The 23,297-nt window shown below is 51.3% G+C and overlaps 1 protein-coding gene and 1 long non-coding RNA gene across 5 annotated transcripts in view; one reads left to right on the top strand and one right to left on the bottom strand.

Moving 5' to 3' along the window:
- Window positions 1-23,297, bottom strand: part of RTN1 (reticulon 1) — a 46,417-nt gene that overhangs the window by 5,741 nt on the left and 17,379 nt on the right. Inside the window, exon 1 of one of the 4 annotated variants that reach the window (XM_007659531.4) lies at window positions 10,803-10,967. The exons of 2 other annotated variants lie outside the window; for them this stretch is intronic. In XM_007659531.4, the coding sequence (XP_007657721.1) occupies window positions 10,803-10,866 (64 nt within the window). In that variant the 5' untranslated portion in view covers window positions 10,867-10,967. Of the gene's footprint in view, window positions 1-4,726; window positions 4,827-10,802; window positions 10,968-23,297 lie in introns of those variants that run through there. One more of the 4 variants, XM_007659533.4, reaches the window with a different exon arrangement.
- LOC114816374 lies at window positions 10,998-23,240 on the top strand. The gene is made up of 3 exons (XR_003764142.2): window positions 10,998-11,059; window positions 15,809-15,966; window positions 22,622-23,240. It is a non-coding gene; the product is annotated as an uncharacterized LOC114816374 (long non-coding RNA).

Genomic DNA, 23,297 nt, shown 5'->3' with positions numbered 1-23,297 from the left:
CATTACCTGCCAGTTGCAGATTGAAATTGTACTCGTCCGATGGACGGGGGTGGGGTGGGGAAAGGAACAGGGGGAGAGAAGGAAGTGGGGAAAGAGGCAGAGAAAGAAGGAGGGAGGAAAGGAAGTAGGGAAAGAGGCAGAGAGAGATGGAGAGAGGAAAAGAAGTAGGGGAAAGAGGGAATAAGAGAGGGAGGAAGAGAAAAGGCAGGAGAGAGGGAAAGGAGGATGGAGGGAGCGAGGGAGGGAAGATGTTTTCTGATTTGCCCAAGTTTGAAGCTGGCTGTCATTAACTGTGTTCAGAAAAAATCCTGTCCCATCAAAGTGGTTTCTCACAACCCACCGTAACCTGGATCTCAATTACCTAATGACTCCCATCTAACTGGTTTGATTGCCATGTCTCGATGACTGAAGTTACTCCTGGTATTTATTAATGATGGTATTTTTTTCAGTGTTTATTGGGTGCCGAGCACATGCTAAGCCCTGGGGCAAATACAAGTTAATCCTATCAGACCGAAGAAGACCTAGGAAAATTTTTTTTTATACTGTCCCATTAGAGCGGATGGAGCCGCCTTTGGAGAGTAACGCGACTCCGTACCCCGAGGCACGGTGGGGTTGGGGGGAGGAGAGTGAAAGGGGACATTTCTCAGAGGGCCGCGTATTGGTCACCAGGTATAAATGAGGGTAAACCTTGAAACTTTGCCACAAATCACCCTTCCTATCAGATCCTTGGCAAGATGCAGGCAAGCTGGACTAACTGACAATGTATTAGGCTACAATTGGAGTGGAGCCTTACGAGGAGAAGCGAGTGATCTCGAGGGCGGCTCCTCTGATTTTTCTGAACCAGACTCTTCCCCAAGTCCTGGCCGCCGTGGCTACTTCCCCCAGAGTGCTTCCCCCAGAGTGCAGGGACTACGTGTCCCAAAAGGCTTGAGGCTCAGAAGCTGCCTCTCTGTCCCTTTCGCTCCTTCCCCCTCTTTTCCCCTCCACCCACCTCTCGGCTAAGAAGCACACGTCACCTAAACCGTTGCAGAAGGGACAGTAGCATCCGGGCTCGGAGCAGCCTTATTTAGGAATGGATTGGTCACCTGGATTGGGGAAGGGCCAGGTAAGGGGCCCTAGAGTCGTTCCATGGATCCAGTTTGGACAAGACTGATTTAGGACACAGACCGTGTCTTTTACTTTTATTGTTCTCTCCCAAGTGTCTAATACAGTTCTCTGTACATAACAGGCACCCTGTTGGACACTCAGCACATAGACGGCACCCATTACAGTGCCCTGCCCACGGCTAACGCCCGGTTCAGGGCTTTGCCACAGATCAGGCCTCAGTACCACATGCTATGCACAGTAGGTGCCCAATAAATCTGAATGAAGTTTTGAAGTCTGACACATGGATGAAATCTCACCATAGAAGTGACATCTGTGAATGTGAAGATCTCTCTCTCGTACTTGTTAAGCACTTACTGTGTACCAGGAACTATACTAAATACTGGGATAGAAACAAAGTAGCCAGGTTGGACCCAGTCCATGTCCCACATGGGGCTCATAGTTTTAATCCCCATTTTTCAGATGAGGTAACTGAGGCTCAGAGAATTTAAGTGATTTGCCCAAAGGTCTCACAGCAGAAATAGGATTAGAACACAGGTCCTTCTGTCTCCCGGACCCCTCTCTCTCTTTCTCTTCCACTCTTTCTCTCTTTCTGTCCCTAATTTGGCATGGTAAATTGATCAATTTGATGATAATTTCATTTTGAGGACAAGAGGGGCTATTGTTTGTCATTTCCATACGATGATGGGATTGTCATTTTAATGTCTTCGGACGGCTACTTAAAACAGCACCAGTAGGCAGGAGGAACCTGACTCTGAAAGACCCAGCAGCTGCCCAAACCCTGCCTTTGACCAACGGAACAGAAACGGTAGCCAGAAGAACCACGGAGATAATGGAAAAGGTCAGTGAAAGTTCATCTGAGTATAACCGGGCTGATTAGTCCGCTAAGAGGCGGAAGGATTCTAGGGAGAGGAGGAAGAATCATCTCCTGAAATAAGGAGGTGTTAACTCTGAAGAATTTTGTGTTCAGCTTCAGAGACTCTGAAGCTCCTTAGGGGCCAAATCAGTTTCTGAAGAAGGTTCTAAAACCCGTCATCCTGCACGGCAGTCAGTCAGTCATATTTATTAAGTGCTTACTGTGTGCAGAGCACTGTACGGTGGGCTTGGGAGAGTACAATATAACAATAAACTGACACATTCCCTGCCCACAAAGAGCTTACAGCCAGGAGGGAGAGATAGACATTAATATAAATAAAATACAAATATAAGCACATAAATTACAGATATATATATATATATCTTGCCCTTTTCCCGGCTCCCCCTCTCCCTCTCTCCTTTCTTTCCCAGGAGGCCTTCCCAGACTGAGCCCTCCCTTTCCCTTTGCTCCTCCTCCCCTCCCCATTCCCCCTACTCCCTCCCTCTGCTCTTCCCCCTTCCCCTCCCCACCGCACTTGTGCATATTTGTATATATTATTTATTACTCTATTAATTTTGTTAATGATGTGTATATATCTATGATTCTATTTATCTTGATGATATTGATGCCAGACTACTTGTTTTATTATCTGTCTCCCCCATTTAGACTGTGAACCAATTGTTGGGCTGGGATTGTCTCTATCTTTTGCAGAATTGTACATTCCAAGTGCTTAGTACGGTGCTCTGCACATAGTAAGCGCTCAAAAAATATGATTGAATGAATGAGTGATATATGCATGTATAGATCTGTAATTCATTATATATTATATATATAATTACAGGTCTATACATGCATGTTCACTCATTCATTCAATATATATATATATATATATATATATATATTTGAGTGCTGTGGGCAGAAAATGGCAGGCCAGACTACCCTCAGGAGGACAGAAGGGCATCTCCCTTTCTCTGCCTCCTGGCACCTTCCTGGGAAACTGTGGGAACCCATCATGACCTGGGCCACCCGCCACAGGTGCCAGCCCCAGAGAGATCCCCACGCGCTGCTTTAGACCAGTCCGTCCCAACCGGAGGGGTCTGTCCAGTTCAGAAGTCCCTTGGATTTGGTCCTGCCACGCTGGGTCTGGCAGCTTCCGGCCAAACAGCTCAACCGATGAAGGTGGGTCCGTCGAGCTCATGCTGCCAGAAAACCAACAAGTCACCAACAAAACGGGTCCGTTCTGCGGATTGCCCAGGCCCCAGTCCGGAGAAGGGGGCTACTGGGGCATTCTGGCCTCCTCCCCGTGCCCTTGGGAGCCCCACGGGTGAAAAGGCGGGAGAAGACACGGACCGACATCTCTCTCTCTCTCTCTTTCCCATCCACTGGGAGCAAACCAGTCGGCCAAGAAGGTATGGAGCCAGAGGATGTGTTGAAGGCCACCAGCAAGCCTCCCAAGAGGCCGCTGGCACTGCACCCCTAAATTCCCCAGGATCCCCCACGGTTTGTTTCGACCAGGTCTGCGGTGACTGGTGGGCCTGAATAGAGAAAACGTTAATCGAGGAGGCCAGTGCACCCGCTCTGATCCAATCTCCCCCGCCCTCAGTTCACCGAGCACCGAAGAGGAAAATGTAGGAAACCCTTCAAAGTTTCAATAAAAGTCAAAGAGCAACCGAATCTTGGGCCAGATTTCAAGGTGAGGACACGCAGAACTGGCAACCGCAGGAAGCTAAAGGCCGCTTAAACCGTCTCCGATAGATTGTGCTGCTGAGTGCTGCGGCCGCCAAGTCTCCTGCACTATTTTTATGTGCCGTCCACCACAGGGCGAGGATATTCTTGAAAGCCTTTTAAATATGTATAAGCTGGAGCCGGAGAGCTGGCGGCTTAGTCATGAAAATTTTATTTATGAGAATTAAAAGTCAAAATTGCTTTAAAGGAGAACACACACACACAGACCTCTGTGCCCTGCTGAAACTTCTGTTCGTCAATCCCTACGGCCCCGTGTCAGCAGAGACCACTGTCGGCAGAAGCAGCGTGGCCTAATGGAAAGAGCATGGGTCTGGGAGTCAGGAGGACCTGGGTTCTAATCCCAACTCTGCCACTTGTCTGCTGGGTGAACTTGGGCAAATCACTTTACTTCTCTGGGCCTCAGTTACCCCAGGGACCCCAGCACTTAATTCAGTGCCTAGCACATAGTACGTGCTTAACAAATACCATTTTAAAAAAAGGAGTGCCATTGACTTCTTTTCATTCATTCATTCATTCATTCAATAGTATTTATTGAGCGCTTACTATGTGCACAGCACTGTACTAAGCTCTTGGAATGAACAAGTCGGCAACAGATAGAGACAGTCCCTGCCTTTTGACGGGCTTACGTTCTAATCGGGGGAGACGGGCAGACAAGAACAGTGGCAAAAAATAGAGTCAAGGGGAAGAACATCTCGTAAAAACAATGGCAACTGAATAGAATCAAAAAGAAGGTGGTGGTCCTGAAGATCCCAGGCCACCCTCACGCCCACTGTCGGGTCGATCTTTACAGCAAGGGAGTTCCGGTGCCCGTTCAGAAATCCGCCTTCTGGACCAGCGCCCACCCAGGACGCCTGACTGAAACAACTAGCCTCTAAATGGTTTGCAATCAAAGCCATAATACACCACCCCCCACTAAAATCCGACCCGTTATAATGCAGATAAAATGCACCGTGGGTACGGCCGCAGGTTTTCAAGTCAGGAGGACCCACCGTTAAGAGAACGGCTCCAGACCAAACTCACCCAGGCACGCCATTGACCACGATTCCACGTCTCCACAAGCCCCAACAGCGAGAGCGAAACCCACAGGGCCGGCTGTCGGAGAGGAGCTCGGCGCTGGGGAGGTTTCCCCGCCGGTCAAACCTCAACCGTGGGCTCGGCCGGATCTCCGGACTCCGGGACGCTTGGCTCATTTAAAACCCCAAACTGATAAGCAAACACAGGAGCCCCCAGCCCCTCCGGCCCCACCCAGCCCGGCACCCGCTCTAGCCGATACCGCAGCCAAATGGGAAACGTCAGCACTTCTTCTAAATGGGAATGCCAGAAAAATGACTAACGATTGATAAGGGCGGGCATGTTAGCTATATGTCCATATGTGGGGGGAGGAGGGTGTGTGTATATATGTGTGTGTGGGGGGGGTGGGTGTGTGCATGCGCGCGTGTGTTTCTATTATTAGGAGCTTCTCTGCCCAGATAACCTAGGTGGACAAAGGAAAAATCAACAACTACAGTTTCCATGTCTTGTGTTTGCTTCTAGTTCTGGTTGTCTTGCCCGATATCACCCGGGGATGGGAAAATGCAAAGCATCGGGAGACTTAAGGCACACAAGACTGAAAGGTAAAGTGACCACCTGTTGATCAGCCTGGCTTTACCCCCTCTGACTCTGAGACCCACTCAACCAATCCATCAAATGGCCTTTATTGAGCGCAGGAGCACGGTACTCAGTCTAAACCCTTCCAACTGGTGAGGTGGAGATGGGGCCATTTTTAGGACTGAGGGGTTTACCCCAACAAATCAGAGCTGGAAAATGATGGGGAGGGGAGAAGATGGGGGGGAGGATGGAGGGAGGGCCAGGGGAAGGTGAAGGGTGTGTAAGAGGAGAGTAGAGATAGTGTGGAGGGAAGCAAGCAGTGGAAAACGAATCTTCCACTTGGATTAGATTTTAAAGAACTGGGAAAAGTTTCGATACCGCTTCCTGTCGGGTTGCTTTTTTATGGTACTCATTAAGCGCTTAGAAAGTGCCCAAGCACCGTGCTGAGTGCTTGATCAAATTCAAGGCATGCAACGAGTTGGACTGATAAGCGCTGCTCTTCCCAGGACGGAAGTCCTCCTTTTGACAAGTCACTACAGTCCCCCTTTTTGAGTGGAAATGGGTTGGGGCCCTTCTGACATTATTATTTTTTTTTTTAAGCCGAAGCCTCGTCCATAAGTCTGCCTGTAGCCCAAACAGGTCACGAGAGTAAGGCACATTTTTGGGTGTCGGTAGGCATGGTTCCACTAGCAAAACTGATCTAAAAATGGTCTCCGTTCCCAAGTCAAAGGGTACCTGGGCAGAGCCCCTGACCTGTGGGAAATTGTAGAATAATCGGCTCTAGCCGCAGTTTCCCACAGAAAGCATCAACTTTCAGTGCCAGATGATGTCTTGAGGAAGATGAAGAGCAGCAGGATATTCAAACAGCTAACTTATGGATTGCTGAAATTGGGAAGCTGAACATCAGGAGGGCAGAGGGAGCGTGTTAAGGTTACGGTCCCAACAAAGCCTCAGACGGCGTTGTATCCCAGCTGAAAACCGGGAGGCAGTTGCTAAGGAACGACCAGCATGGAGCACTGTTATCGGGAAAGGAGTATCTCTTTCTGAGCAGATGCTCTGTCTCCCCCTCTAGAATGTGAGCTTGCTGTGGGCAGGGAATGCGTCTACCAACTCTGTTGTCTTGTACTCTCCCAAGCGCTTAGTACAGTGCTCTGCACACACTAAGCCCTTGATAAAAACCACTACAAGACAGAAGGAGGTGAAAGAGGAAACAGCAGCAGGCACTGCAAACATTTAACATGACAACACTACAAGGAGGAGCTTTTTTGTGTGCACAATGTGGCTGGGTCTGAGGGACCCACATTGGCCTTTCAGTCCCACACAGACATGTAGGTGGATTTCATCATCAGTGGCGTATTTTTGAGACCAAAGTATGGCTCTATATATTCTCTCTGTTGAACATGATTTTTTGAGCACAAAAATGTCTCTCCAAATGCTGCATTTCTAGGCCTGGTCTATTTTGAGCCCAGGCCATTTCAGATGGCTGAATGGCACCAGGGCTGTTTCCTCAGTGCCTAAACGACGACCAATCGACCACTTTAAAGGATGAAGAAGGTGCCAATACGCTTTAGTTTCCCCTCTTTTCCTGAGATACATCTGGGTCTGACCTGCATAACTGAGATTTTCTATAGAATTTGCTACCATAACATTGGATCTACACCGGCAACCATATCCTAAATAAAGCAGGTACTTCTGTGAATATTTTTTGCTTAAATGTTGGCTAACGATATTTTCCCAGAAACGTATCCCCCCAAAAAGAATCACTTAATTTTAAACACTCTGACCCCAGTATTTCCTTTAAGAGTAGCAGTGCGCTGGAGTATTTTTCAAGTGTTTCTATTTGATCCATTCTAGTGCTAAACATGGCAGCCCAGAGGAAACGTTTTCACCAAACACTGCTGGGATGGGGTAAGTATTTTCAATGGGTTTTTCTTTAAAAAAAACCCAAAAAACCTGAGCTGTCAAGACTAAGTCCTGGGAATGGAGCTTCTAGGACACCTCCCCGCAGAACACTTTATTTGCCCCGGTCGGTAAGAGTCACGACACTGTGGTGCTCTCCAGGCTAAGAGAAGTCAAAAATTGAAGAGTTAGTATCGCTGATCAACAGGGATAGCCAGTCTCTTTTTCTCAGGGAAAAACTCTTTGCCATTAACGTCTGGATTGGTGATCGTGCCTACTAAATCGATAGCGCAAGTGCTTAGCACAGTGTTCTGCACACAGTAGGCACTCAGCCAGTGCTACTGACTGATTGGACCCCCTTCCCTGGTTCTCCGTGTGGGTCACAGCCAGTGTCTGCAAGTGGTAAGAGCAGGGGCAAAAAGCGAGACAGAATCCTTAAGCTCCACTGCCAGCTTTGCCTCTGACCCTAGCTTAGGCTTTTGGCTTCCTATTATCTTTGGTCTAAACCATCAAAATCATCCAGCTAATTACAACAAAATAACGCTGTCCCTGAGAACCAGAAATATACTGCTTGTTGTGCTGAGAGCCATAGCCCCACGGGGTTGTCTGGTTTTTCACGCTGCCCTCCATTCCCAAAAGGCAGTAACAGTCCTGGAGAGCAGAGGACAAATGGGTGGACATTAGCTTTTTCGAGCTAAAAGTCCTTCCTCCCAGCAGGGACGAAACGTGTCGCCAAAATGAATGTTAAGATTCTAAACAGACACGCTGATCTTCATGATTCGTTGCAATTCGTTTGAGCACATTCCATTCTTGCCGTTTCTTCACAGAACCTGGAATACCTCAGAAACATCTGAAGATGGAGGAAGCCATTTTAAGCTAAATCTTCCTTCCCTCCATCCTCAGACGAATAACACACCACTGATTCTCTTACTTGTGCTCCCGGCCTCCACTAAATTATACTTATCGCCATATCCGCTGCTTTGCACAACACCAATCTGCAGATTGAGATTCTCCTCTGCCTCCTCTCGCCTTGGTCCAAGAAGAGAGCCATTTCAGAAGGTGCAGGAATGAAACAAATAATGGATTAGAGACCACGATACCTGGAGGAGTGGCTCTCAGAAAATGCAGCATTTTGTTTATCTGGTAATTCTCAGTTTCTTTTTCTCTGTGGCGTGTCTGAACATTGCAGTTTTGATAATGTTAAAATTAATGCTGCTGCTCTGGACATTTAGAGATTATTGTTCAATGAAAAGGTTTGAAACGCTTCAAGTGAAGGAGTTAATCCTCTCAAGATCTCTAATGAAGGAGGAAAACCTGATGCATGTCATTTAGAGAGTAGGCAGGAAAATAAATAGGGTATTTTTTCCCTTTGTTTTCCCAGCCAAAAGAACATTTTTTTTCCAGTGTTAAGGCCATTTTAAATTAATTTAAATGAAGAACTGTTTTTGAGTAACTAAACAGGGTCCGGCATTACAGATAGTAGAACCATTATAGGATTTCCACCCCACCTGTTTATGGTATCTGTTAAGCCCTCACTATGTGTCCGGGGTAGATACAAGATAATCAGGTTGGATTCGGTTCAGGCCCCACAAATGGGTTCACGGTATTAATCCCCATTTTACAGATGAGGTAACTGAGGCCCAGAGAAGTGAAGTGATTTGCCCAAGGTCACCCGGCAGACAAGTGGCAGAGCTGGGATTAGAATCCAGGTCCTTCTGACTTCCATGCCCATGCTCTATCCACTAGGCCACGCTGCTTCCCCTCCACCGTTACAAGGAGCAGGTGCAAAAGGGTAAATCAAATGACCATGCCAGGAAGCACGGGACCGGATTTTGCGAGTGGCCACTTTTCAGAGAAAGCATCACCTTAAATATTGGCTTTGCTGGAGGTGAAAATTCCCACAACATAAAGTTACAAGAAAATCCCCAAACTGCCAAAATCCTGCCAAGCTGAGGCGCGGGGCAAAGGTCGGGGCCCCTCACTCTCGGCTGCCACAAATGGGGCTCCGAACCCATTTGGCTTTGCACTTGCAAACTCACGCCTTCCAACGGTCTACCGGTCAGCGCGCTCGGAATCTGACAGGGAGAGCGGTCTCTCGCTCTGCGATCCCCAAACACCAAACCAAAGGTGCAGCTGTCTTAAACCTAAAGGTGCAGAGCAGCTCCTTCCTTTTTGAAAACCGGGCCAAACCTACTCCAAAGCAGGCAGGAGACCTTGATGCTTCACGCAGTGCTCTGCACACAGTAGGCAGGATGAGCTTAGTCCCTTTGAGGATCTGCAGGATGGCTTGAGAGGAAAGGTGAACGTGGCTTTTCCTCAGTAGCATCTTTGAAATGGGAAAGGATTCTCTGGCTGCTGGCCAGAATTGCAGCCCTTATTTTCTCCCTCTCCTCCTCCTCCTCCTCCTCCTCTGCTTCCTCCTTCACTTTAATCTCTTCCCTGAGCCAGTCGGCTCCCCAATCTCCTGCCACAACAAAGGGGTGGTGCTGGCTGGAAAGATTGAGGCTGAATAAAAAATGGCTGAAAAGCAATCCGACGGGAGGGGAGAGGAGGAAAGAAGAAGGGGAGGCAAAGGGAGAGGAGATGAGAAGAAGGAAGAGAGGAGAGGGAGGGAGGGAAGTGGAGAGGAAGAGGGGGGAGAGGAGAAGAGGGGAAAAGAGAGGAAAGAGGAGAGGGAAAGAGAAAAGGAGGAGGAAAAGAGGTGAGGGGAGAGGAGAAGAGGGGGGAAGAGGAGGGTAAGGAGAAGAGGGGAGAAGACAGAGGGGAGAGAAGAGGGAGGAGAAGGGGGAAAGGAGAAGAAGGGAGAAGAGAGAGGGGAGAGAAGAAGGGAGAGGAGATGGGGGAAAGGAGAAGAGGGGAGAAGACGGGGGGGAGAGGAGAAGGGGGAAAGGAGAAGAGGGGGGCGAGGAGAGGGGAGAGAAGGGGGAAAGGAGAAGAGGGGAAAGAGAGGGGAGAGAAGAAGGGAGAGGAGAAGGGGAAAAGGAGACGAGAAGAGAATGGGGAGAGGAGAGGGGAGAGGAGAGGGGAGAAAGGAGAAGAGGGGAGAAGAGAGAGGGGAGAGAAGAGGGGAGAGGAGAAGGGGGAAAGGAGGACAGGGGAGAAAAAAGGGGAGAGGAGAAGGAATCGGAGAAGAAGAGAGGAAAAAGGAGGAAGAGGGAGAGAAGAGGAAAGGGAAGAGAACAAGGGAGAGAAGAGAGGGGAGGAGAGCGGATTGGGGCAGAGGAGACAAGAGGGAGGGAGGGGAGGGGAGGGGAGGGGGGCCACACCCAGCGGTGCCCGGGGGTTGGCCGGCATCACCTGGCCGCCCGGCGGACCGACCCGCGGGGCTCCCCCCCCCCCCCATTGTCCCAGAGCCGCGGGCTCGGGGGCCCCCGGGCCCCTCCGGGTCCCCCCCCCCCCGGGCCCCTCCGTCCGACCCCCCCGGGCCCTCCCCGACGGCCCCAGGGCGGGGCCGCGACGTCACAATGGGCTCTGGGGGGCGACCGAAGCGACAAAGCGGGCGAGCGGGCCGGCTGGGCGCGGCCCTCCGCAACCGGGCCACCCCGCAGCTGCCCACCCCCCCCAGGACCTCCCCCCACCCCGGACCCCCCGCCCGATCCTCAATAAATACCCTGCCGCTTCCAGCCGGTCCACAGGCAGTCCATCTTGCCGGCGTGGGGGCCGGCGGGCTGCATGCTGCTGGGGGTCGGGGGCGGGGTGGGGGGCTAGCCGAGGGCTGGGCTAGCAGCCCCGGCTCACGCCCGACCGGGAGCCGGCTGGTCCTCGGAGCCGCCTTCGGAAAGGGGCGAGGGGCGAGGGGCGGGAGGAGGAGGAAGAGGAGGAGGTGGGACGATTGTCAGCGCTGCGGTCTCCACTGCAGCAAATCAGGTTGGCGATGGGCTCGCCCCGGGGAGCTGGAGGGGGGAGGAGGAGAGAGAGAGAGTGGGGAGCTGGAAGGGGCCGGAGGGGAGCTGCCGGGCATCCAGGGGAGGGGATGCAGTCGCCTGGCAAATGAAAAGCTTCTCCGCAGAGAAGCCCCACGAAGGGTTAAGGCTCCCGACGACAGGCGGGCAAAAACAAGCCGGGGCGTGGGCGACAATCAGCCCGGGGGGGGGGGTGGGGGAAGGAGGGAGGGAGGGGCCTCTCTCAGTTGCGCCCGCAGGTGAGGGGTTAATGTTCTGGAAAATTCTCGAGGACCATCGAGACGCCCCCCCATCCCCGCCTTGGCCGGAGGACCGGCCCCCCTTTGGAGTCGAAGGCCCACCGGCCTCGCGTACCCGGATCCGTCCATCGGTGGTATTCACTGAGCGCTTGCTGCGTGCAGAGCGCTGTACTAGGACGGATTTAGGAGATGACGACGGCGTCTCTAATGATCGACCCTGCCCCGGGGTTCACCCCGTAGACGGACTCTAAAACACAGTACCGGTCGGAGCGGCGGCCTAGGGTGAGGATGTGCCGGCGGGTTTAAGTCGGGGAAGGTTTCCTGTAGGAGATGGGATTTCGGTAGGGTTTTGGAGATGAGAGAGCCGTGGTCTGTCCCGTATGGAAGGGGAGGCAGTTTGGGGCGGGAGGGAGGATGTGAGCAAAGGGTCAGTGGGTGAGGGACACCAGAGAGGGGCAAAGCGAGTAGGTCGATATTAGAGGAGCCAAGCGGGAGAGGAGCGAGGATGGGTAAGGGGAACAGAGTGGACTGAGCGCCTTAAAGCCGACGGAACGGGACGCATCCCTGCACGCCCTGGGCTTAAACGCTTCCTGGCCCCCAAAGGGTCTTTCCTCAGTCACGGCTGTGCTGTGGGTCCTGATTGAGGATGCCGGTTTCCCACCCTGCCCCAAACCTCCGGGTTCGAAAGACTTCCGACAACCTGGGGGCAAACGGCGCGGTGGCCTAGAGGAAGGGGAACGGGCGCGGCTCGGATGACCCCGAGTGCCAGCCCTCCCGTCTGCCAGTCGCCCGCAGCGTCATACGCCCGGAGGGGCCCAGAGGTCCCGAGCCTGAGGGGTGGTGGTCGGGATAACAGTCCAGCCGACAGCCTACGCAAGGAGTGGAGTCGTGGTCGGGTTGGTCGAAGTCATGGCCGTAGCCTAAACTGATCCTTCGAGCCCTAAAGTGGAAGAACTTTTCCCGTCTATCATCCTGGCAGGCTTTGGGCGGGAGCGTTCCCTGGCTCTGCCCTGTTGGAGTTACGATGACGCTGGGATTTCGAATTACCACCTACTGAATTTGGGGGAGATGCTCTCTTTCCATTCTGAGTTGGATAACGCGCCATCAGCCAAGCCTATACACTTGCATTTACACAACAGACAGTCGTGAACCGATCAGTGCAGCGCGTTTCAATCGGGAAACTGTGTTAGTGCTTTAAATTCCCAGAAAGCGTTTTTCCCCCGGCCAAAAAGTGAAGCGCATAACTCAGGAAACACTGAATCCCGATCCCCAGACATCAATATCTTCCTCCTGCTCTCTTCAGAGTGATGAAGCTAAACAGAAGAAGACTTGCTTTAAACTACCCTGAACATCTCTCGATCCTCAGGACTCTCTGCCTGGAAATCTGGGGGCCGACTATGTGCGGAGCCCTGTCCTAGGTGTCTGGAAGCACACACTCAAAAGAGAAGGCCTGGTCCCTGCCCTTGAGGACCTTATAATGCCCTCTGCCTGGAAAACGCTTCTTATGGAAGTTGGTCAGGGGAAGGGGACGTGTCCGCCAATTCTGTTGCACTGTACTCTCCCGAGCGCTTAGCACGGTGCTCGGCACACAGCAGGCACTCAATAGACACCATTGATTGGCTGATTTAAAAATAGGCCGATTGATTCTGGGGAGAGAATGAATCTAAGTCAGGGAACCAATCTCTTCACTTAGCCACTTAGAGGCCGAAGAGATAACCCCCATCCAGATCTGCCTTTCAAGGATATTCCCTGGGTCTGGTCCTCCTCAGTGCTCAGCGCCTTCTCCGTCCAGATAGAGAGGTATTTTCAAACAGCCACTCTCCTATTTTGAAGTGGGTTGGCCATCTGCTCTGAAACGTAAAAGAAGGATCAATTATGCCGAGTGGCCCTTCCAACGGGCAAACTCCCATCACTTGGGCAGACGGAGCTCCGTGCATCTTGCTGGGACTGAGAGCGTGGCGAGCAGGAAGCCAGATGGATGGGTCTTCCCCTTGCCCTGGGGCATACGCTGCTCTCCGCCCCCGCCTCCATCTATGCGGGGAGAGGGCCGGGGAAAGGGGGGTCGAGGAGACGGACCCTGAATCCCTTCCCAGAACCCCGTGGTCTCTTCACTAGAAGCCAAGAAGCCGTCATCGGCTCACAGGACATTTTATTTTATGCTTTGAACTTGCTCTTTGTAAGGGTGTTGAGTTTTCTCTCCTTGTGGACAATGATCAGATCCCCTAGTGGTGGTATCTACTCCAGTGCTTAGTGCGGTGCTTGGCACTTAACAAATGCTACGATTTCAGCTATTACGATTATTATTCCAGCAGCAATTGGACGGGCCAGATGTGACTTTTCCCTTTAAGCCTTCTACTTTCTGACTCTGGCCCTTGTCTGGGTTGCTAATACTTACTCCAGAGGATAACTGGAATCACTGTTTCTTCCTTTTGAACAACAATCATGTCGTTGAATTCATTCCAGCTAAATATGTGTCAAGGCAAATTTGCTGTCGGACAAACTGTCTAATTTTTCAAAAGGAATTTCCGGGGGGGGGGGGGGTGGACCCATCTTTGCTATAGAAGTTGTGAGAAACATACTTTAGCAAATCCAGCTGTTAGAAGCGAAAAGGGGAACAGATCTGAAGCAGGGGGTGAACCGAACCAGCCTGAGGAGGCAAACGATGCTCTTGGACTCTTGCTATGTAACAAAGGAAACACCGGGCATATTCCTGAGGGTGCTGGATCACTCTCTGTGAGGTGCTTTTCTAAACTCTTTCAGGATTAAGTGCCACAAGCAAAGGTGTCTCTATCACGATCCCTGAACCCTTCCCCGGTCCCTTAAATGAACTGATATTCCTAGAGAAATGAGTGCAAATCTGTTCGCTGCCCGCCACTGCCCACCCCAGCTGTGCTTCCTGAAAGGTTAGATGTGCCCAACTCGACCATCCAGCCTTTAGTCCCTCCTCCTGCTTTAGGGCTATTCTCTTACACTCTCCCTCTCCAAACAGATGGTTAAGGAATGAAGGAAATACAGCTCAAAAGGCCCGAATCACAAAGTAGAGGAATCGTTGCCATTACATCAGCAAAGACTTGAGAAGCGTCTGAGGGAAGGACACAGTGTGTCTTTCTCTCCGTGCCAGGTGATTGTGCTGAGCTGTACCTGGGAGAGCTTTCTCTCAGACTGATGGTAGCTCCACTGCGGATTAAATAACAGAAGAGGCTAGTGATTTCCCACACCTACCCTCTGACACTTGCTCTTTGGCTAAAACACTACAATTCGGAGCTCACTGGGCCTTGGTATCAGAGGAGTCCGCCAAAGGTGGTGGACCATCTGTTTTCTAATGTCACAGATCCCTGTTCTGGGGACGGGACTTGGAGATGAATTGGCCCCGGGGGCAGTGGCTGGCATGCGAGTCAACTGACCCGGTTCTCGTTCTGCAAAAGCCACATCTAGTCACCTTGGAGAAAGAGAGCCAGCGGTTCTCCCCGCAGAGCTCCACCTCATCAACTATGGTTTGTTGAGTGGCATCTATGCACGGGGCACTGTGCTGGGTCCTGCTGAGTCTTGCTTCTGTTTTACTCTTCCAAGCTCTTAAAGCAATTGATCGTTAGTATTTACCGACCGTCAGGCCGATCAATCGCTCATGGTTATTGCCTTGTGCGGAGCATTGTACTAAATGTTTGGGAGAGTATAATGGAGTTGGTAGACACGATCGAGGAGCTTTAATCTAGTGGGGAGGGACGGGCATGAAATTATAGGGCAGAGAGGAAGCAGAGTAGAAGGCTATGTAAGTGCCATGAGAGTGGGGATGTATCACGGTGCTTAGTGGGCAGAGCACTAGAAGACATGATCCCTTTCCACAAGGAGGTCTCCACCTAGTAGGGCAGACAGACATAAAATAATTCGCAAATAGGAGGAAGCAGTGCTCAAACGGCAGAGTATGTCAAGAAAATTGCCGAGAGAAGTAGTGAGCGCAGAAGTGCTGAGGTGAATCTAGGGACGATGTGACCTAGGGAGGAGAAAAATCCACTGGGGAGGAAGACGTGGGATTTCAAGAGATTGTGGAGAGGGAAGAGCTGAGGGGTGGCAGATCTGAAGGTGGGGAGGGGCCTCCGTATGCACCAGAGATGGGTTGATGGATGGAGAAAATGAAAATCGGCAGCTCGTGGGACCGGGCCCACGGATAACCGCCTCCCACCCGGCACCCAGCCGGAGAAGCAGCGTGGCCTAGCGGGAAGAGCGCAGGCCTGGGTACGAATCCCGTCTGCCAACTGCTTGCTGTGTGACCTTGGGCAAGTCCCTTTACGATTGTGTGCCTCAGTTCTCCTGTCCTCCCTCCTATTTAGAGTGCGAGCTTCAGGAGGTACAGGGACTGTCTCCAACCCAACTCACTGGTCTCTACCCCAGAGCTTAGAACAGTGCTTGACACATACTAAGCGCTTAACGGATACCATAAAAAAAGACCTTCCCGTGGCTCCGATTTTCAACGACAGGTGGCATTGCATCGATGGAAACCACCAGGGAGGCAGACGGAGCCACGGCCGGAGAGCGAGCGGCAGGTGGCACCGAATATTAAACTAACACTTCCTCCTGCTCCGCGACAGGCTCGGGATTAGCGCTGCCCACAGAGCCGGCCCACTGAAACTCGCAGGTAACACCGAGCCCCGCGTGGTTACGGCTCCAGGCGGCGGCCCCTTATATTCGCCCCCCACTCGGAATGTGCCCATTTGACCCAGGTGGAAAAGGGAGGCAATGCCACCCCCCTCCAAGAATCTGTTCAAAACAAGGTCCCTGTGGTAGAGCGGCGGAAATCTGCTTCTCCGGTCGCCGTAGCAACAGCAGCCTCCCCTCGGAAGGCTGCCGGCGCTGAGAAACAGATCTGCTTCCCTTCTCCAATCTCTGTGCAAGGCAGTTCCGCCCAGATGGTGAAGTGCAGTGGTCCCCGCTGGCTGCAGGCACAAGCCTATGGCAGCTCTAGGCCTGGCTGCTCGTCACTTTCCCTCCCGCTCAACGTCGCTCTTGGCTGGCTCCGTGCTGCCGCTCACAGAGCCTGGCCCTGCCCTTTCCAGAACCATCCAAAATTGGGCCAAAACAGAATCCCCACAGCACTTAGGTATATATCTGTGATTTTATCTATTTTGATGACTGCTTCCTTGTATTGATGTCTGTCTCCCCCCTTCTAGACTGTGAGCTTGTTGTAGTCAGGAATCGTCTCTCTTTATTGCCGTACTGTGCTTTCCCCAGTGCTCAGTACAGTGCTCTGCACACAGTGAGCACTCAATAAATACGACCGAACGAATGAATGAATGAAATGCTCTGAGCTCTAAGGGGCCAAGCCCGGATGGTCTCGATTCAGAGAAGCACTGTGGGCTGGCCAATCCAAAGTACCGTGCTGTGTGACCTCGGGCAAGTCACTTCACTTCTCGGTGCCTCGGTTCCTTCATCTGTCAAATGAGGATTAAGACTATGAGCCCCGTGTGGGACACGGACTGTGTCCAATCCGATTTGCTTGTACTCACCCCAGCGCTTAGCAAAGGGCCTGGCACACAGTAAGCGCTTAACAAACACCGCAGTTATTACTATTATTATTACCCGGCCACCATTACATTTCCTCCCACCCTCGGCGAAGAGCTACAAGAAGCCCTGCTTCCACCAGCCGGACACTGACCCTGGGGAGGAGAAAAGCTAGGCAGTCATCCTCAGCCGCAGAAGGGTCAATAGTCGAGGTGCTTGCCGATCCCACGTGGTCAGATATTCTGACCAGTCTATCCATCATTCCTATTGACTGAGGGCCTACTGTGCTCACAGAGGACACCGTACTAACCGCTTGGGAGAGTACAATAGGGTAACTAATAATAATAATAATTGTGGTATTTGTTAAGCGCTTACTATGTGTTCCGCACTGACTAAGCGCTGGGGGGGATACAAGCAAATGGGGTTGGACACAATCCCTGTCCCACAGGGGGCTCACAGTCTCAACCCCCATTTTACAGATGAGAGAACTGAGGCCCAGAGAAGTGAAGTGCCTTGCCCAGGGTCACACAGCAGACAAGTGGTGGAGTGTGGATCAGAACCCATGACCTTCTGACTCCCAGGCCCGTGCTCTACCCGTTACGCCATGCTGTAGCCCTGATCCCTGCCCACAAGGACCTTTCAGCCTGAAATAATTTACAGAGAGGAGGAAGAAAGAAAAGAGGATGTGTACATGACTTAGTCGATATGGGCAGGTAGTTGCGAGTATACAGAGCTTAGCTGGTGAAGAATGGAAGTCGAATCCCAGACGATAGGACCGGGGGTCCTGAAAAAGGGAGGTCCTCCCTTTGTTGGGCATTCCCAACATTGCAGGGTGGATGTCTCAGGAAAAGCAGATCCCCTTTCGCCTGGAAATCTCAATGGTGTGGGCTACAGATCATCCTCAGTTCTCCAGCTCAGTGACCGGAAACGGCCTCCCCTGAGAAATTTTCCTAAGTTCAAAAAATGACTGTTTCCCGATAAATCTTTAGATATGGATTTATGAGTTTTTTTGCGGGGCCAAGGGGGAGTGGAGCTTAGTTTTCAAAGGGGCCTGGTTCAGATTTCAGCCCCTGAAAACCTCCTACAAGGTGGGGAACACTGAACTGGAGAAGCAGCGTGTCCAGTGGAAAGAGCACAGCCTTAAATATCAGAAGACCCGGGTTTTAATTTTAGCTCCGCCACTTGTCTGCTGTGTGACCTCGGGCAAGTCCCTTCACTTCTCTATGCGTCAGCTCCCTCATTTGCAAGATGCGGATTAAGACTGTGAGTCTCGTGTTGGACCGCGTCCAAGCTGATTAGCTCGTATCTACCCCAGCGCTTAGTACAGTGCCTGGCACATAGAAAGCACTTAACAAATACCCATTAAAACAAAACGAAACTGGAGGTGTTTACTGGGCTGGGGTGTGCCACTTTCTCCTTGTCATCTCGGTGGGTCTCCTTTATCCCAGAAGTTCTCTTGTCCAGGTACTGGGTGTCCTTCTGCCCTGGTCTAGGCCCACACCTGCTGCGGTGCCCAGGTGAGAGGTGATGGCCACTAGACCGGGATCCTCCCCTCATAGGGATCTCTTCCAACTGGTCCCGAATTCTTTCACCTTCCGCAGGGCCTCCTATCGTTCCAGTGAATTCTAGCCTACTCTGCAAGCACTGAAACTCACCATATTATAATTATAAATATATAATTACATTGTTATATAGGGAAGAAGCATGACCTACTGGAAAGAGCATGGGCCTGGGAGTCAGAGGACCTAGGTTCTAATCCCAGCTCCGCTTCTCGGCTGCTGCGTGACCGTGAGCGCGTCACTTAGATAATAATGATAATGGTATTTGTTAAGCGCTTACTATGTGCCGAGCACTGTCCTAAGCACTGGAGGGGGATACCAGGTAATCAGGTTGTCCCACGTGGGGCTCACAGTCTTCATCCCCATTTTACAGATGAGGTAACTGAGGCCCAGAGAAGTTAAGTGACTTGCCCAAAGTCACACAGCTGACAAGTGGCGGAGCCGGGATTAGAATCCACGACCCCTGACTCCCAAGCCCGAGCTCTCTCCACTGAGCCATGCTGCTTCTCTGTAAAGTCTTTGTACCTCAGTTCCTTCGTCTGCAAAATGGGTATTAAAAATGTGAACCCCAGGTGGTTCATGGACTGTGTCCAACCTGATTATCTTGTATCTACCCCAGTGCATGGCATAGAGTAAGCACTTAACAAATACCATTAACAAATAATAATAATACCTCAGGGAGTGCTCAATAAATAGTACTGCTAACACGATTACCACACTTGGCCACATATGAAAGGGAAAAAAGACAGCAAATCCGTATTAAGTTCTTTTTTAACGATGAAGGGAAAAGTTGCGATAAAGGGTAAGAAGGAAGAAAAGTTCTGCTTGAAATTCTAACCCAAACTCATTTTTCCATCAAAACATGATACCTACATACAGATACCTACCTACCAAGGAGAATATTTTTCATGTACATTATTTTCTTTCCATCTATACCATCAAAATGACTATTTTATCAGCACTGCCTACTTTTGCTTCTGGCAAGAGACTATTAGAATACCTAGACACTCTAAGTCTTCTAAAAAAAAATATTTCGGACTTACCTGTTCCCTTACTTTCTTGGGCAAAATTGAAGCAATTTTTTTCCTCAGAGAGACAGTGACTTCTTAAAAACACCCACTGTCTCCCCATTTCTCTTGGCAAAAGCAAATATTCCTTACAGTTGCTTTCAAGGCTTTGCCCCCCAGCCAAAGCCAGCTTGCCCGCTCCACCCCGTGCTCTACACCTGACTGATGTCTACATTTCTCTGGCAGAAAACTCTCCGAAAGGCTTCAAACTCCTGTAGAATTCAGTAGGTGTGGCCCAGCCCAGTCCTAGGAGGGTTTAGGTTCCCTGTTTTTCCTGTGGAAGGTGAACTGCGGCTGTTTTCTTAAGGGAAGGTCGTGGCTGTTCCTCCCGGTCCAGCCCACACCAGACCTGAGCTCACACCTTTGAATCCAATAGGCGATGGTGTCCCGAGAGCATTCAGGAAAAAAAAAGGGATCTTCTGGAGGAAATCTCCTTTCCCCGAATGGGCCTCTCCGCAGGGAGACACTGGCATTTTCAATACAGAAAACTCGAGCCATTTGAAATGAAAAATCAATCTTAGCTGATAGGCATTTTAAATTACCCACCAGGCCCATGTGTTAGGGGAAGTGGTGGAGAGCGGGCAGGGAGGGGGATAAAGTTTACATTTTCCTGCTTACTTGATGAGCAGTCGTTGTCTGAGAGTGAATCAAGGGTCTGGTCGGCTGGGTGACAACTTTAGTGTTCAAACTAACAACGTTCAGGGGGCAAAACGAAGTACGTTCTTGCTCCGAAAAGAAGGCGTGTGCTCTTGAGCACGGAACATTTGCCTAAGAGATCTTATGTGACAACTCTGAGGATCCCCAGGGCCAATTCATAGCGTGGCTTAGTGGAAAGATCCCGGGCTTAGGAATCAGAAGTCATGGGTTCTAATCCCGGCTCCGCCACGTATCGGCTGTTTGACTCTGGGCAAGTCACTTAACTTCTCTGGGCCTCAGTTACTTCATCTGTAAAATGAAGAAGCAGCTCAGTGGAAAGAGCCCAGGCTTTGGAGTCAGAGGTCATGGGTTCGAATCCCGGCTCTGCCGCTTGTCAGCTGGGTGACTGTGGGCAAGTCACTTCACTTCTCTGGGCCTCAGTTACCTCATCTGTAAAATGGGGATTAAGACCGTGAGCCCCACGTGGGACAACCTGATTCCCCCGTGTCTACCCCAGCGCTTAGAACAGTGCTCTGCACATAGTAAGCGCTTAACAAATACCAACATTATTATTATTATTATTAATAAAATGGGGATTAAGACTGTGACACCCGTGTGGGACAACCTGATTACCTTGTATCTACCCCAGTGCTTAGTATAGTGCTTGGCACATAGTAAGCGCTTAACAAATACCCTTATCATCCTCATTATTATTATTATCAGTGATATTCACGGAATGGTGAGTCCCTCCCTAAGTGACTGGGAGAGAACGGTAGAAGAAATACAGACGTTCCCTGTCCTCGGGGAGCTCACAATCTACCATTCAATCAATAGTTCAATCAGTTGTATAAATTGAGCGCTTACTGGGCAGAGCACTGCGCTAAGCGCTTGGGAGGATACAATTTAACATACTTGGTAGACATATTCCGGGCCCACGATGAATACGTAGTCTCGAGGGGAGATGGACATTAATGTAAAAAAATAAATTATGGATATGTACATAGGTGAGGCTGACGAAGAGGTGAATAAAGGGTGCAAATTCACGTGCAAGGACGAGGCAGAAGGGAGTGGGAGAAAAGCAAATGAGGGTCTAGTCCGGGAAGGCCTCATGGAGGAGATGTGCCTTCAATAAGGTTTGAAGGTGGGGAGAGTGATTGTCTCTCGGATATAACGAGGGAGGGCATTCCAGGCCAGAGGCCGGGTGTGGGCGAGAGGTCGGCGGCGGGACGGACGGGATCGAGGTAGAGTGAGTAGGTTGGCATTAGAGGAGCGAAGTGTGCAGGCCGGGGTGTGGTAAGAGAGCAGGGAGGGTAAGGTAGGAGGGGACGAGGTGATCGAGTGCTTCAAAGCAAGGAGTAAGGAGTTTCTGTTTGATGCGGAGGTTGAAAGCGGTTGAAAGCATAGTCCCTTGTGAGCCAGACTGGGCGAAATCCATGTGGCATTCAAGTCCTCATAGACTCACGGGGAGCTAAAAAGAAAAGGTTGGATATTTCAATCTCAACCACTGGATGGCAACAGACATTAAAAAATGTTCCAAGATTACCAGTACACAAACTCCTTGCACCGTCTCTTTCTCCTGCACTGAAAAGAAACGTTGCCGAGAGGTGGGTATGGGCTTCTAAAGGTACTCTCTGAGGGGCCCTGGGGTGACGGGGTTTCCCCGCAAGAATGCCAGAGGGATCTTGCGGTAATAGGGTTGGTCAATTTATGACTTAAGAGCTAGGGTTCCTCCCCCGCCCCCCCCCCCGTCCACTCTCCCAAGTGCATTGCCATCTAGCTTCATTTCGGGGTGTGGAGTGGGGGGCGGGGGGTGGGGGGAGTTTGGCCACCAGGAGGGAAGAATTGGGCTAAGAGGGATTTGGCAAAATCTGTTTGGCAGATATTTACAGTCGGGTGAGGCATTGGTTCCTCCAGATTAACATTTCTGCTTCTTTCCGGCTCTTCGAACCATTCATTTTGAGGAAAATTGCCCCCTAATCCACAGGACCCCTCAGAAGACACTCAGAGCACACATATTTTACTACACCCCCCCACCCCACTTCACACATACACACACACACACACACACACACACACACACACACACACACACAGACTTGCCCCAAACTGGCACGTCATCTGCTTCAGTTCAAGGCTGTGAGCCCCACCAGCCTGGCCAGCCTAATCCGGCTTGGCGAAGGGGCCCAGCCAGGGGCTGAAAACCCAATGGGCGTTAAGGATGGTTAGCCAGAACTCGCCCCATTCAGCATTAGCGAGCCTGCGGCCGCGCCCTGAATCGCGGCAAAAATGGAAGCCACCGAAGCCAGCCAGGGAGCCTGGGCAAATATGAAAAAAGCAGTCAGATCTAATATTAATAACACTGATTTTCCAACAGCCTTAACAACGGCACATCCATAAATACCACTCATCCAAAGAAACAGAAGCAATCTGATGCAATAGATCCTTTTCATATGAGTCCTCAAAAGAGACGGGGAAAGATTCCACTAATGAGGGATGTAGATATGGATCGTTTTCTCTCTGCTCTCGACAGGCACATTCATTCCTGCTGATGCCAAGGCAGCTGCGGCTCCGAAGGAGACCTGGTGTCTGTGACTCAACTATCCCCGACTGTCTCTACCCTCCCTCGACTGTGGCTGTAAAACCGTTTCGACCAAGAAATGGAGAGGAGGGGTGCGGAGGCGGGGCAGGGAGGATGGGATTCGTCCATACGCCCCCCCCATGTCTCGCACTGGGGTTGGGGTGGAGCTTCCGTCCAGGTTGGCTCTACGCGAGGGCCTTCTCCCCTCAGCCGGAGGCCCGAGGATCCCGGAATTTCCATCCCGAGGCCGAGCTCAGGGAAAGACATCTCCATCCACACATCTCAGGGCCAGCCGGAAACGCTTTCGCTTATCCCTCGTGCCCACGGGACCCCCAGCTAACCTCCGGCCGGGGCCGGCGACGGACCTTCGGCCACCGCCCCTCTCTAGGGTGGCCCCCTGACACGTGAAGCTGCACGTGACACCGGGCACGCAAAATGAACACGGAACGCTCTGCGGAAGTCCGTCCGTGGCCGCCGAACCCACGTGGGGAACGTTACGACGGTCACGACGAACGACGCGGCGCCCTACGAATGGTTTTAAACTTACAATTAGAGGAGCTCGAGACCGCCATGCTTCCAGACTTCTGAATGGACAATTGTGGGGCCACCCCACTGTCCCGCCCCCCGC

The sequence above is a fragment of the Ornithorhynchus anatinus genome, chromosome 14 (assembly GCF_004115215.2).
Source record: "Ornithorhynchus anatinus isolate Pmale09 chromosome 14, mOrnAna1.pri.v4, whole genome shotgun sequence".
NCBI lineage: Eukaryota > Metazoa > Chordata > Mammalia > Monotremata > Ornithorhynchidae > Ornithorhynchus > Ornithorhynchus anatinus.
This window is presented reverse-complemented; position numbering and strand designations above follow the sequence as displayed.